General features: G+C 40.0%; 1 protein-coding gene across 1 annotated transcript in view; it reads left to right on the forward strand.

The window, feature by feature from the left end:
• SSR1 (signal sequence receptor subunit 1) overlaps positions 1-8,712 on the forward strand; it is a 30,773-nt gene extending 22,061 nt beyond the window's left edge. Inside the window, exons 5-8 of the mRNA XM_054984841.1 lie at positions 1,439-1,515; positions 1,988-2,066; positions 3,656-3,749; positions 7,614-8,712. Of these exons, the coding sequence (XP_054840816.1) occupies positions 1,439-1,515; positions 1,988-2,066; positions 3,656-3,749; positions 7,614-7,681 (318 nt within the window). The 3' untranslated portion in view covers positions 7,682-8,712. The remainder of the gene's footprint in view (positions 1-1,438; positions 1,516-1,987; positions 2,067-3,655; positions 3,750-7,613) is intronic.
• Positions 8,713-14,889: the final 6,177 nt, after the last annotated feature.

The following is a 14,889-nucleotide window of genomic DNA, read 5'->3' on the forward strand; positions in this document are numbered from 1 at the left end:
GCAGACCATGCCCAGGCTCCTCACCATCGGCATTGGTGCCAGTGGTGCCCCATCCAGGTGCAGGACATCCCTTTTCGTAAGGTTCGAGTCAACTCTGCTTCAGTCACCCAGTCACAGCCTCCAACAGGGTTGCACTACCCTATCTGTTTCCTGGTGCATCTCCTCTACCAGAATGACCAAGGCTGTTTCAGTCCCATAATCAGATCTGAATCTAGATAGGAGTGGATCCAATCAATCCACTTTATTCAGGAATCTGTGAAGCTGGCCAACCACCACTTGATCAATCACCTTACTCAAGAATGGTACGTTTGAGACTCTCCTGGGTCCAGAGTAACTTTATAAAGAAGGGAGTGGATGCACCACTGCTTTCTTCGAGACAGGAATGACCACATCATCTCTCAGGGAGATACTTACTGTCTCTCAGATCCAGCCCACCAGTGGATTTATGCAGCCAGGATGGGCAAGGGTCAAGCAGGTGGTAGGTCTAAAACTTCTAAAAATCCTGTTCATTCTCAGACTGTACAGGCTGAAAAGTACCCCACACAGCTGACAAATTGACAGCCTGGGACCATCTGATCCTGTCACTATTAATGTAAAATCCAAGTCAGAACAGATGTAAGAGATTTTATCCACAACGTGCTTAGCAAAATGATTGCAGTGGGCTGCAAAGCAGTATGCCTCCTCCTGTAGGATGGGACTCAATATGCCCCTACACTGTGCAGATGCATGGGAGGTGGAGAAATATTGCTTTGCTGCCATCACTGCCACACAATGGGCTTTAAAGTGAGCTCTAGCCTGTGCCTTGTCAGATTTGTCTCCACTGTTGCTCTGAAGGTCCCGTTCTATAGTTATACTTCTGGATAATCTAAGATTTGAAATAGGTGACTTGGGAACCATGCAGTTATAGTTTATTATCTGTGTTTTAAATTGTTTTATATTTAGGCTTGTTTCCAGTGACATTATTCACACCGTGTATTAGAACTGGGCAGGAGGAAGCATAAATCTGCCTCCAGTACTTTTACAGCTTTTCCCAAGCCAGGAAGAAAGCTGCTTTGTTCTCCAATTGTCATCCTACTTGTTGTGTTCAAATATATATATATTTTACATTCAGTATTCATAATTTAAGGGTGCATTCAATTGAATATTCAACTCTTGTGTGTGTCCTCTTTCAAATGGGTGTTGACAGCCTAATGCCTGTGAACTGGTATACTAGTGTTCACTTCTGCAGTATTAAGACTTGGAAAAAAGCTGTAAACAGAGGTTAAAAATGCAGGTCATCCCTGAGTATCTGCAATATCAGTGCCATCTACTGGGCTGATGTCGTCATTGCATTCAAGAGTTGCTAAAGATTAAGAGGACTTTTTAGTAATCTAGCCATACCTGTTGTTAAATTAAATCTTATCAAAAGGTTTTGCTGTTACTGTGTTTTTCATTTTAGGGGAATTTTTTCCAAGATGCTGTCTTCAATCAAACTGTTACAATTATTGAAAAAGAGGATGGCTTGGATGGTGAAACGTAAGATTAATTTGAAATATCTTACTTGCTAATTTACAGTTATTTTTTAGTGCTCTGAAAGGTGAGGGTTTGCTTTTTCTTTAGCACTGGTAGAGATTGTTCTCAGTTTTAGTCATCAAAACTTTAAGAGGGATAAAGGAAAGTGTCATTCTCTCTCTTGAAAAAGTGGGCCATTACCTAGGTGACAGCTTAACCAGACTCTGAATACTTCGGTGAACCTTTATCTGGATGCACATTTATCTGGTTGTTCAATAGAACTGGTGTTACATGATACACCATCATAATCTGACTCCTGCCATATGTAAGGATGAACTTTAGCTGTATTCTTCAAAATATTATTGGCCAGTATTGGGGTGTCCTTGTAAGTGTTAGGATGCTGCTTTTTAATCTGATCAGTGTCGAGGAATAACTGCTGTTACTGTAGCTTTCTGGATTTAAACCAACCAACTTGCTAGACATTTTTCTCTTGAAGGATTTTTATGTATATGTTCCTTGCTGGACTTGGCCTTCTCGTGATTGTTGGTCTGCATCAGCTGTTAGAATCTAGAAAGGTAAGCGAGTAATTCTACATAACCCCTTTCCTTGACTAAAAGATTAAATGTTGTTCGCCCTGATAGCTCATATATGATCAGAAAGTGATAAGGAAACCTGCATACACTGCTCTTGGCTCATTAACAGAAAAGTCAGTTCTTATTGCGGGGTTGCGGGGTGCTTAACCCAAAATCAGTGGCACCATTCTTGTTTAGTTTTATGAATAACCTCTCCATGGTGTGGCATTCTCTTTGCAACTGACAACTTCAGTAGTCTACAGTTGCTGAAACTAACTAAATGTCAGATAAGACAAGAATTTAGAATGTAGTGCATTGTTATGTATTAAGACAAAACAAGTTTAATTGCAAGTATGAACTTAGTGATAGGCAGTTTAAAGATGTATTATGTCAAATGAAATGCAGTTGTGGTTATGGGAGTGTGTGGCATTCCTGCATGTCCTTAAGATCCACATATCAGGCCTGTACCTGACCTTCAGACATGAATCCTGTGTCTGACATGGCTTAACCCAACACTACAAGTCACAAAAACATGCAGGCAAAAAGCAAAAAATTCTGATGTGTTACGGGTCTCAAAATGATGCTAAGTTTTCTTTAACTGTTTTAGATAGATCTCTCGAGCTGTCATCTTAGAGCAGTTGACTGATCTCTTGTATTAAAGGGTGATTAAGTTCCCACTCATTCATCTGAAATTGCCAAGGAAAGGACATTTTCAGTGACACGTTGAGAACTGTCATGCTAGGATTTTTCTTTTTGCCTGAAATGGCACTCATTGCATTATGTAGGGAACTAATTACGTCTGTCCTATTTAAGCAATGGAATATGGCTGAAATTTCTGGCAAGTTATCAATGCACCCATAGTTCACTACTGTTAGGATTATAAAATCTTTGGAGGCCCTGCTTTGGGTGCCCCCACCATCTGAGGTTAGACAGGTGAGAACCTGAGAGAGAACCTTCTCTCTTGCACTGAAATTTTGGAACTCCTTCCTGAGGGAGATTCATCTGTCACCTATCATTGTGTTTCATTTGGTGTTCCCTCACTAACTCTTACCCGTCTTCCTCCCTTTGTGTGTTTGTACATGTATGTGTTTTTGTTAATTGGTTTAGACATTATCGTTTTTGAGAACTTTGTATCTTAAGTTCTTTTAAATGTCTCAAATGTTTTAATGTTTGTTGCCTTGAGGGCCCTGAATTGGGTCGAAAGGCAGCATAAAATTTTTTTACATAAAATCTTCTACAGGTTAAACTGTTTCAATTGCCTTCCTTAACTTTAGTCTTGTTTTTTGTTTTACAATTGAGGTATGTTATTACTGTAAAATCTGGCAAGAGGAGCTGTTGCTATAATCTTGAAACAAGAAAGATAACAAAGACTTAAGGGGCACTGATGTAGCAAAACTACACTTCAGTTAATATGGTCTTGTGTTCATAGTTTAATGTTGGTTAATGTTTCTGAACATATTAAATGGATATAATAGTTTTGTTTGCCTTAGATTTGCACGTTACTTTGGTAATTTGTTGTGGTAGTGCCCTTTATAGAGTAGAAGATCTCATTCATTCTCCTAGGGAAATAACTTTGTTTCTAATACTTCCAGAGAAAAAGACCAACTCAAAAGGTAGAGATGGGGACATCAAATCAGAATGATGTTGACATGAGTTGGATTCCTCAAGAAACTTTAAATCAAATCAGTAAGTATTAAGGCTTCTATACACTAGTAGTTTGACAGATGAAAACATTCTTATATGACCTCTATATGCCTGGAAGAGGGAACAGTATAATAATGAATCTTCCTTGTTTTGCTTTCTGAAAAGCTTAACTTTATAACTACTTGAATCTCATATTGAAGTGATTGAAGTCGGTGTCAAAACCATTTTCACTAGAAATTAAGTTTTCAGAAAGAGTTCCACTTTGCTTTAGCTTTTGCGTCAGTAAGTCACAAGTTAAAAATGAGATTGCATAAATATCTGAAGAACATAACATTGAAACAGTTGTTTTCATACTACTTAGACTAATGTTAATTTAGATTCTAATTGAGACAAAATAGTAATTATGACTAGCAGTACTACATAAGACAAATCTAGGGTGTTTTAAAGAGAAGGAGAGAGAAGTATAGAACTTTAGTCAAGGGATCCAAATATTGCAGATTTCTGTTAACAAATTTAAAAATGTCCAGAAATGTGATACTAAATTTTTTATCTACTTTGTGGACTTCTTCTAACATCTTTGCTGTCTCTTCTGTTTCGCTTTTCCTGTGGCTTCAGTGCAAAGTAGAAGAGGTGAGACAAACTTTATTAGACTGAGGGATGGCTCTAAAACATAATTTCCATTGGTTTCTTCATTGAACTCCCAATTTGGTGGTTAGTGTGTTTCAGATAGCTGCATTTCATATCATTTTTTAGGACTTCAGCAATCTCAGTGTGAAAAGAAAGACCAGTTACACTTTTCATATTTGAGTAATGTCCAAACACAAACTTAACACTACGTACCCAGAAAGACTGTTGAGGTTGTCCTTCGCCAGGCTGTTCCTACTATTTTATTTGGATAGGTTAATCTTTGTTGTACCTGCAAGATCTTTAAGGAAACACTAGCAGTATTAAACTCCAGCAACTTTCCTGTCTGCTCAGGTAGAGCTAACATTAAACTTATTTAGATTATTTCTACTCCACTTCTCTAGAATAGGCTTGAGGTGGCTAATGGAAAAAGAGCAAGCTAGCAAGTGTGTGCATGTGTTCATATTCACAAAAAATAAAATACTTTTTACCAAGTAAAGCCAAATTCAAAGACAGTCATGGAATAATACTTGGAGAAGGTCTGGCTAAAGTTGGCAGGATTAAGTAGAGCAGCAAGGGGGCAGGAGTGTCAAAGGTGTCTGCCCCACCTTGCCCAAGCTTGATCACTTGATAGTGCTGTCTGAGGACTACTGAGTCCTCCTTTCTTGTTGAGACAAGGCAAATAAATTTTAAAAATGTAATAAAAATAGTATAATACATATATTCATTAACTGGATTATAAAATTAGAGAATGCAAAAATGACAGTAATACAACAATGCAATAAAACAAGCCTACAAAATAGAAGAGCAGTGCAATAAAACAGTATAATAAGTAGAATAAACAATGTAATTAAACTGGATTTTAAGGTGTGCTATACTAAAATGCATGTGCACACATTCATGTTTGCCTGAGATAGGCAGTATAGTAGTTAGCTTATAGCCACAGTACTTTATTCAGTGCTGTTCAGCTCAAATTGTACACTTTAGTATGTTTTCTAAGTTCTCTTTAAAGCAAGTCTCATGCACAGTTAAGTTCCTTTAATCCCAGTAACATTGTATTTGATTTAAGTGACTTAACTTAGTCTGGACAGCAGCTTTAAGCAATAGAATGTGTAGAAGATGGGAAAAGAATCCAAAGTTGGTGGCAGCATAATTGTTCTAAATAGTCATTTCAAAAAGATAAGTACCAAATGCATTGGTTTGTCATTATGTTTTGGAACGATGTTCCAGTTACAAATACTTGGCATCTTTACTTCAATGAGCTTCATTTCACAAGGTCAAGCTGCTACTTATTTTAGCCTATGGTCTTACATTTTTAAACTCTACAAAAAAGAAACCTTGAGCCAGAGGTACATAATATTACTTTCTCTAAAGATGATAACTTTCTGCAAGTCTGGTCTTTCTTTATTCCTACGTTGAAAACAAAACCTTGAGAGAATAAAAGGGGTAATTGCATAGTGCTATTCAGATCATGTTATTAACAGAAGTAGACTGATTCCCACATTCTTTATCCAGATATCAAGCTAGTATAAAAACAAATAGGTGTAGGTGGGTTTGCTGCAACTTACCAGATTTCATTTCATAAGGTAAATATCACATAATTATATTTTTGGATTGCCAGAGACTAGGTGGATACTAGACAATGTTCTAAATGCATGCTATAATATTTTACTGATTTTCTTGAGTCACTTTGGTTCCATGTGTTAAAGCAAAAGGTTTACCTTTGTTGCAGAACAGTAGTTTGACTAGAAAAATCATTGAGTTACTGGCAGCTTTTAAAATGCTTTTAGATACTACTTGAATATGGTATGTAACACAAAAAGCCAGTAATATTATTGTGCTTGTGGTATAAAGCTTCAGATTTTGATAGGTTCAGTTGGGGTGGTAGCATAGAATGAGAGGTGGGAAAGTAGTTGGCGGGGGGGGGGTTAAATTGTTGCACAAGACTAGGGTTAGGAAGAGCCCCACAACATGGGAAGCTGAGGGATGGTGCCCAGAGGCAAGAACTCCAGAAGGAAGTATGGGTGGCAAATGAAAGCTAAAAGACAGAGGCAGGGATACTCTGTGAAGGCATAGCATAAAGTCATGAGAAGCTACATGCTATGAAGAGTAGAAGAAGAGAGTTGAAGTTGCTGGTTGGGAGGTAGAGCAGCTGAATGAAATGATGGGACACATTAGTGACATGAAGAGCAGCAACCTAGGGAAACAGTGAATATGAGAATGGTGCAAAAGTCCTTAAGACATAGAGACAGGAGGGCTGTGTCAGCTGGTAAGACAACAGACAGGTGAAGTTTGGAAATTTGGAGATTATGGGCCAAGGAGCTGAGGGGCCAGCAGTGTTGCAAAAGAGTTGTCAGATCTTCCCTAATTTCTTGGCATGCCAGTTGCTGCTGAGTTCTGCTTCCTTCTCCTTCCCCATCTCTTGTATAGGCCCTGAGAAAGTGGAAGGAAGTAAAGCTGTTCTCACAGAGTCACTTCTGCAGTCCCCTTCAGCAGAGAGCAGCTGAAGGAGGGGTTCTTGTAAAAGACTTGGGTGCTGCACATAGTTGTCTCATATGCCACAGGTTGCCAGGCCCTAGTCTAATATCTAGATCCCACAGGAGAATTCTGAGTTAGTTTTACTGTACAGCCCTGTAAACTGAGAACTGTAGAGAAGCAACAGAGGCCAAAAAAGCAGTTACGGGGGTTGTTTTACACACTGATCTGAACTTGCCCACCCATTGTCTATTAACTTCATCTTACTAATTAGGGAATGTGGTATCTTAAAAATTAACATATATTGTGGCTTTTGCCATTGCATATTTTCCTCTGAAATGCCAGAGGACTCCTTGTTTTTGCTGCAAAAGATTAACATGGCTGCTTCTTTGGAATCTACTAATATAAAACGTGGCATTCTTTCTGCTTAGTGCAGATTTTAATTCTACAATTTTAAACTTCAAGTTCTACTTCAATTAAAATATTTTTAGATTTACATGCAATAGGGAACAAGTAGGACATAGTATTTCCTTTGTCCTTCATTCTTCCAATTGCTAGGAAAGGTAGTAACTGGTTGAGTAGAAACATGTTGGTCAAATCCATTGTTCTTTACTGAACTGATATTGAACGCTGCTGTCTCCCATTGTCTTAAGAACACACAGATAAGCTATTAGTTGCATGTGAATAACTATACAAAGCACGTAAGGTTTCATATTTGCCTCTTGCATGATGATAGCTCTGAATAAATGAGATTCTCCCGCCCCCAGGGAGTTAAGCAACTTAACTGTATTTCTTTTCTTTTTCCAGACAAAGCTTCACCAAGGCGGTTGCCCCGCAAAAGGGCACAAAAGAGATCAGTAGGGTCTGATGAATAATTATTGTTGGTACAATCAGCCTTTACTTACCCAGCCATCCAACCCCTCCCTCTTGTGTTTGCTTGAATTGGGAGTTGTGCTGAAAAGCCATATCAACTGAAGAGAATACTATGAAACATTTGGACTCAGCATTTGAGTTGTGTTCAGAGAACATTACTAAAAATGCACTTCTTGTTCCTTTTAAGAAACTTTTAATTAAGAATCATTGTGCTATCAGAAATGTGCCTTTAGAGTCTTTTCATAATACTGATCTGTCATCTGCACGCCTTTGTTTCTGATTTTTTTGGTCAGAACTGCAAATGTTTCCTATCCTATTCTTATTGTATCCTGTTGTATAAAAAGGTCTTTATGCATTTTCCTATCTCTCCAAAGTCATTGAGCTCATTCTTTGCTACTTGTATGCAACTACTTTTTTGGTATGCATGCTAAATCTGTCATAAAGCACTGAACTGCATTTTGTGTAGCTAGTATTCTAAAGGCACAAGCAGGGGTAACTGCTTTTAGCAGTCTAGGTTTTTTTAAAAAAAAACCGCTGCTGCTGTTTGACAAAACGCACACTGAATATGAGATCCCCAATATTCATTCTTGCATATATGTCAAGGGGATTTCTGTAGCAGCAGAATTTGAAGTATGGAATGTTTGCTCACTTTGGCATTTAACATCCCTTTTATTGCAATATAATTGTACATCTGTATAAATTGTTAGTAGTTTGACTTTAGTCAACAGATCTGGTGGCAGCCAGATGCATTTCTTTGGAATGCTAAGTCTAATGGTTACAAATTGAGCCTCGTCAGTATACCTGTAGGAACTTTCTCATCACTTGGAAACCTAATCATGGATAGAAAAATGCATTAATTCTAAGGTAAAGCTGGATACAAGGTATGCTGGATACATTTTACTCTCATGAAGGTGTCTGGGCAACAGCTTACAAGGTGTACAACAGAAGTGTGCTCTTATGTTCCCATGTTTGATGATTGTATACAAAAGAATAAGTTCTGAAATGACAGTAAAAACATAAATTAATAATTTTATTTTTGAGTTGTGTGGTGCCTCTTCTCTTTTTTTCCGTTGGTCTAGTTGCCTTTTCAGAGTGAAACACATCTTGATTTCATCTTGAAGCGTAAATCCCAACTAGAAATGTGGTTCCTTTATTACTAGGTTTAATTATATGAATTGGAAAATATGTTAAAGTTTAATTCTGTAGAACTTTTTCTCAATTTAAAATTATGTAATATCTGCTCAGATTAATATGGATTAATATGTATATGTGTATATAAAGTGTTAACCTTAATGCTGTATTTGAAAGTGGAAGGGAAGATTTCAAACAAAAGTATAAAACAGTAACTTGAAATGTGCAGTTCAGGTTTTGCTTTTTGTCTTAGCTCGTTGTATTGTTTGATTTGCTAAAATGAGTGGATTTATTAATTAAAGAGCTAGACTCTTCAGGCTCTTTCTGCCAGCAGAAGAGTTTCTTGCTGATGCCTACCTCCTGTCGCTTTATGCCCAGCCTTTTCCTGGGCATCCTCTGAACCATGAAGGCAATGTTGGGGTAGAGTCCATTAACCATGCAGCCGTTAATTTAGGCTTGGCAGTACCTTTCCTAACATGAATTCTATCTGGACTTCAATCAGTGTGGCTTTAAATAACTTCCAAACATCCTACAGGGATTTGATTCTCTCTTTTTTCCTTTCAGTTTCCTTTTAATTATTTCCCTGATTTTTGTAAAGTTCCCTCTTTTTAAATCAAAATGTTCTGAACTTTAGGGGTAACTTTCCATTGACATGAATACTGAACTTAATAGCATTGTGGTCACTGCTTGGTTGGTGCAACAGCATCTACATCTCTCATCCAGTCTTGAGACCTGCTCAGAACCAAGATCATTAGCCCTCTGGCTGCTTCTGTGAGCCACTGTTCCAGTGCACAGTCACTTATGATGCCTATGAATCTTAATGTCTAAAACATGACTCAGGCACATATTTACCCAGTCAATGTGAGGGAAATTGAAGTTGCCCAGTAAAACAACATTATCTGCTTTTGTCATTCCCCTTATTTCTTCCTCCATCTTGAGATGGAGCCTCAAAGGTTTGATCAAGTGGGTTATAGTACAACCCCACTTAAGTAGCTTTAGGGCCTAGTACTTATACCCATATCACTGCCGTTGAGTTCATTTCTGTAATGTTTTGTAGCTTATTTGAACCCACCCCCCTTTGTTAGACAAAGCAACACCTCCCTCAACATGTCCCACCTTACCTGCCTGCAGAACTTATATCCAGAGATGACCATTGATTTCCCCCATTCATAATGTTTCTGAGACACCCACTATATTTAAATTGTCATTTAGTACTAAGCACTTCAGCTACCCCATTTTGGCTCGGAGGCTTTTAGCTTTGACGTACAGATGCCTTCACGAACCTACATTCACGTCTCCCAGCGCGCTGACCCACAGCCGCTCCAGAGAACAGGCAGGCAGAATGCAGTTCGAGTTATTTGTGAGTTTGAAAGCTTTCCCTTTCTCAAAGGCCATGCTTCTCAATCTCCGGTTCATTTCTAGGGTGTATCCACACACAGGACATGGATTCCAGATTTCAGCTTTATAAAAGACAACCTTATGAACCTTCCCTCACTTTTAAAGCTGGGAGGGAGGAAGCAAATGAAGCAGCAGCATTATGAATCTTACCTCACTTTAATGATGTTTCCTGCCTTGTTTACTATTTGTGGTGAAAGGCCCATCGTCCAAGGAGGACATCCTATCTAAGAGATTAAGTCCCACCTCCTCAGCCTGATGTCCTCCAACCTCAAAAGCAGAGCTGTCAGCAGAGAAGTGGAACTGTTCTAGTAGGTTTCTGATGGTCTCATCCACAAGCTTCTATTTTTCAATTTCTCCAAGTTGTCACCCCTAGCCTCAATTGAATGAACCTGGTCCTTGAGAGCCAAGAGCTTCGTGCATTGAGCACACCTACAATTTCTACCCAGTGGACAGATAATCATGCATGTGGCACTTCCTGCAAAACATTGGATAGCTCTCACTCCCCCACTGGCTTTCTACCTTCATAGTTGGTTTGGTTGTTTAAAGGTATTTCAAGGTTGAAGTAAGATGTTTACCGGAATCTGCAGATTTCTGTAAGAGGGAGGATACTGAGGTACACCACCCTCCTTGCTGATGGCGGAGCCCTTGTATGCCCCTTTTAAGGAGAAACATACTGCAAGTGTTCTGTTCCCCCTTGACTTCCCTTTCTGAATCTCAGCTCCCCCGTTAGAAGCCAGAGGATGCAAGCCTCCAGGAAACTTGTGTACCTTCTTACACTATTCTGCTACCACCAACAGCTATGCTGCATTACCATTGAATTCCCACCATCTATTTAAAAAATTTATATGCTGCTTTTCCTAAATTTTCCTTAAAAGTATACGCTGCCTCTCAGTGACTTACAAAAGTAAACCACGTAGGCGGATCCATGATGGTGAAAAGGTTTATAAGTAAGCAACAGCAAAAAAAAAAAATCTAGAAACAAGCAACTCTTTATAAGTATATTTATGATATATAAACAATATACACAGATCTCAGGCATACATTCAATGAGACCTTTGTACCTGATGGCCATAAGCCAACTCCTTAATGTTAAGTTTGATTCCTGTTTGGTATGTGCCACTTTTTAAGGCCCCTAGAGAAAAATCTGAGATTTTATTTCTACTGCCACATAAAACAACACTCCTGCTTACTGCCAGAAAGCATTGCAAGGGGCTACCTGAAACCCCCACCCCTCCAGAGTTGTATCTTGCCCCCAGTCAGAATCACTATTCTGTGTTTCATTACTTCTTTTTTATCATCATGAATGCCCTTTTAACATTAAGGTTGAATAGGAATTGAAAGACTATTTTGATTTTTTTTGTCTGCAAAGGGCAACAGTATTCCACATAAACTTGTCAGTTGGCAGAAATGATATAAAAGCATGATTTCTTAATCATCTGAATGAAAGTAAATGAATCTGTAAAATTCAATTTTACTGGTTTCAGTTTCAGACACTTCAGATCTGGCATACACTATCATATTTAGTAAGTGTGCATTGCAAAGCAACATGTTGGCTGTAAAGTGAAAAATCCCACCAGAACAATTCTGGATTTCTGCTGGATCTCTTCTGCTGAGATCACCTGCTACAGATGGGGGAGGCTTAGACAGAATTTACACAAGCCAGATCTTACTGTTGTTGGAGAAAAGTGACTTCACTCAGATAACTCTGACATTGGTGAATATCCTCTTAACAGGCAGCAGTGAAGGTACAACCACTACATAATTTTTGTTCCATCATGAAAGATTCTAGTCATTAGTTCTTGGGAAACAAATGAAGTTTTCTTGACATTAACTTTGTTTCTGTCTGCCACATCAACAAACCAGACATCTGGAAGTTGGCTTTTGTGGTGCTGCGCATTAAGAGGCAAAGGAAGAGTCTGGTTCATCAAATAGATATTCTCTCAGCTGTACTGTTAGAGCACTGTAAAACCTACTGCTTAACTAGTTCAAAAGATGGGCTTCCCCAGCAACTGCAATGCTAAGCCGGCAATGGAGAGAGATCCAGTGACTTAGCAAAAAAAAAAAAAAAAGCTACCAAAGTGCGTGGATCACTAATACTGTTTTTCCCTTTTGAACTATCAGCACCAAGTATGGTACTTCCCTGAGTGAAGGCAGAAAACATCTGTGATGGCAGAATGGAACTAGTCCCATACCAAGTCAGAGGTTGGAAGAAGGAGGGCAAAGGGATTTTCTGAATCCCTTTTCACGGGGTTGAAAATTTACCAGATGGTAAGTTGTCAAAAGCTGCCACACTGTGGCACTATCAGGAAGCAGATTACTCTGTGTAATAAGGACAGCTCAGGGTCCTCAAAAGTATACTGGGCCTTTCTCCCAGCAGCAAAAAGCTATGGAGCCTCATACCACACTAAAACTAGCATTAGCTTGCCACCCATTTGAGGCTGAGATGGTGAAACCTGGAACTCTGAGCTTTCAGCTAGCTATCAGTTTACTGTGACATTTTTTTTAGTAAGAACCTATTAAGATTCATGAGATGGTTGGTGGGGGTATTCAATCAATTCATCACCTATGTCATTCAGCATAAATTGGCAATAATTAAATGGCTTTCATTTTACTTGAAGATTTTCAATAGTGAACATATTAAAACCCCCGTCATCAGTCCCTTTAAGGATTATTACGTGGGAGAAGTGCTGCTTTGTAATACCAGTTTTCATTTCTGGGCATTCTTCTGTGATTGTGTATGGGAGATTCTTGCAGCCAGCACTGAAACTGGGTGCAAACAAGAAAACAGTACACAATCTCTGCTGCTGCAACTGTTCATCAAAATGTTACTACAAGGAGCCATTGTTGAGTACTGTAAGTGGCAGGTCAGGAGCTGCTGCCAGCCTGAACTCCTTATAATTAAGAATCTGTTGGTTCAAGAGGCATTTCTTCTACAAGTGGCTGCATTTAGTAGACAGCAGCTGGCTGCAGATTCTGGCAGAAGAGTGGGAAAAAAGACAAGCCTAGACACCAATGGGTTTACTCGCAGAGGTTCTGAACAGAGGCACAATTCAGAAGTCATTTGGAATACTTGCCCATGGATGTTTCTCAGCTCCGTTTCTATGGATGCATCCATAATGCAATTGTGATAATTATCCATAGGATCATTATGGCTTCAACATGAGCTAGTATAGTGTTGTAAAGATTGAGTATCAGGAAGTCTATGAATTCTATATTTACAATAGGGTTGCCAGCCCCCCTTCCCATCAAAGTGGGGGATGGGGGTCACGAGGCAGGTAGGGAGCCCTGATTGTTCATGCACATGTGTGCTCTGGAGTTCCCACTGACAAAACTTCTGGTTGAAATCTGGAAGCTATGGGTCTTGGCATGGCCAAAATTGGCCCCAGACATAACATTTTTGGCCCTGCAGTTCCCAGTTTTCAACTGAAGGTGCATCATCAGAGCCTCTGGAACATGCCATTTCAACATGTGTTCCAGCAGCTTCTGGCCTGCATCCTCCCTCCTTTCCCCCTTGCCAGCCAGGTAAGCGGGGCCAGGAGGCAAAAGGTAAGGGGTGGGTAATCTCCCACGGGAGCTGGCATCCCCACTTTGCAAGTCACTCTACTTCAGCCCCCTGCCCCTCCACGTTATGGAAGTGCTCTTCCCCTGTCCCTCCAGAAACAGCATGGGAGGAACCCCTCTCATTACACCAGTAGAATTCCCTACAGGATTTAACTCACTAGCACCAAAGCAGAGTTAATATTTACTTACGGGGCTATTATAATTGGATGTCCATTAAAGGCTTTGAGCATTACATAAATGTTAAGTATCATTAAATATTGTGATGTGATAACCCAGAGTCCCAGGTACCTGCCAATAGCTTTTCTAGTGCCCAAGTATTTTTAGAAAGTGGGCAGGACCAAGTGGAGTTCTTGCCCAGCATGGCTTTTGATGGGCCACAGGAGATTTGAATGGCTGTGAAGTGTTGTATGCTGCCACCACAGCACAAGGATCTTCACTGCGTGACTGAAAGTGAGCTGTAGCAGCCATTCTGTGGCTGGCTCTGCCTCCGGTGGTAGCTCTCTTGTGGCTGCACCCACCACGCTGTGTCAATTCCCAAAGGTGCCTACAGGCTCAGAGAAGTTGTGGGCCCCTACGGTTTGAAGCACATCAAGAGCTTTACAAGCAGAAAACGCAGGCTTGATCCAGCTGCTTTCATTATAGATGTGACTGGATAGCAGAAGCAGAGCCGACTGAAACGGAATCCTACGAAGATGGGGGTCCTGCTCCTGGGCCGTGGACTGTCTGGTCTTAGGATCCAGCTCCCAGCCCCGCACTTGTACCAGTGGTGAAAAGTTTGGCCGTGGTCCTGGATGCCTCATCAATGGAAGCCCAGGTCACAGCAGTTGACAGGTCTACATTTTTCCATCTCTGCCAGATCAAGCAATTTTCTCCCTACCTTTCGACCCATGACCTAGCTGCAGTGATCCATGCAACAGTCACCTCCAGGATGGACTACTACAACTTCACTAGACTCTATTGCTCTATGCTGGGCTGTCCTTGGGCCTACTCTAGAAGTTGCAGCTAGTCCAGAATGCAGTGGCACGAGTTTGGACTGGGACTCCATTCCAGTCACATATAACACCAGTCTTGAGCCAGCTGCACTGGCTTCTAGTGGAATTTTGAGTCAGGTTCATGGTTT

The sequence above is a fragment of the Eublepharis macularius genome, chromosome 7, assembly GCF_028583425.1.
Source record: "Eublepharis macularius isolate TG4126 chromosome 7, MPM_Emac_v1.0, whole genome shotgun sequence".
NCBI lineage: Eukaryota > Metazoa > Chordata > Lepidosauria > Squamata > Eublepharidae > Eublepharis > Eublepharis macularius.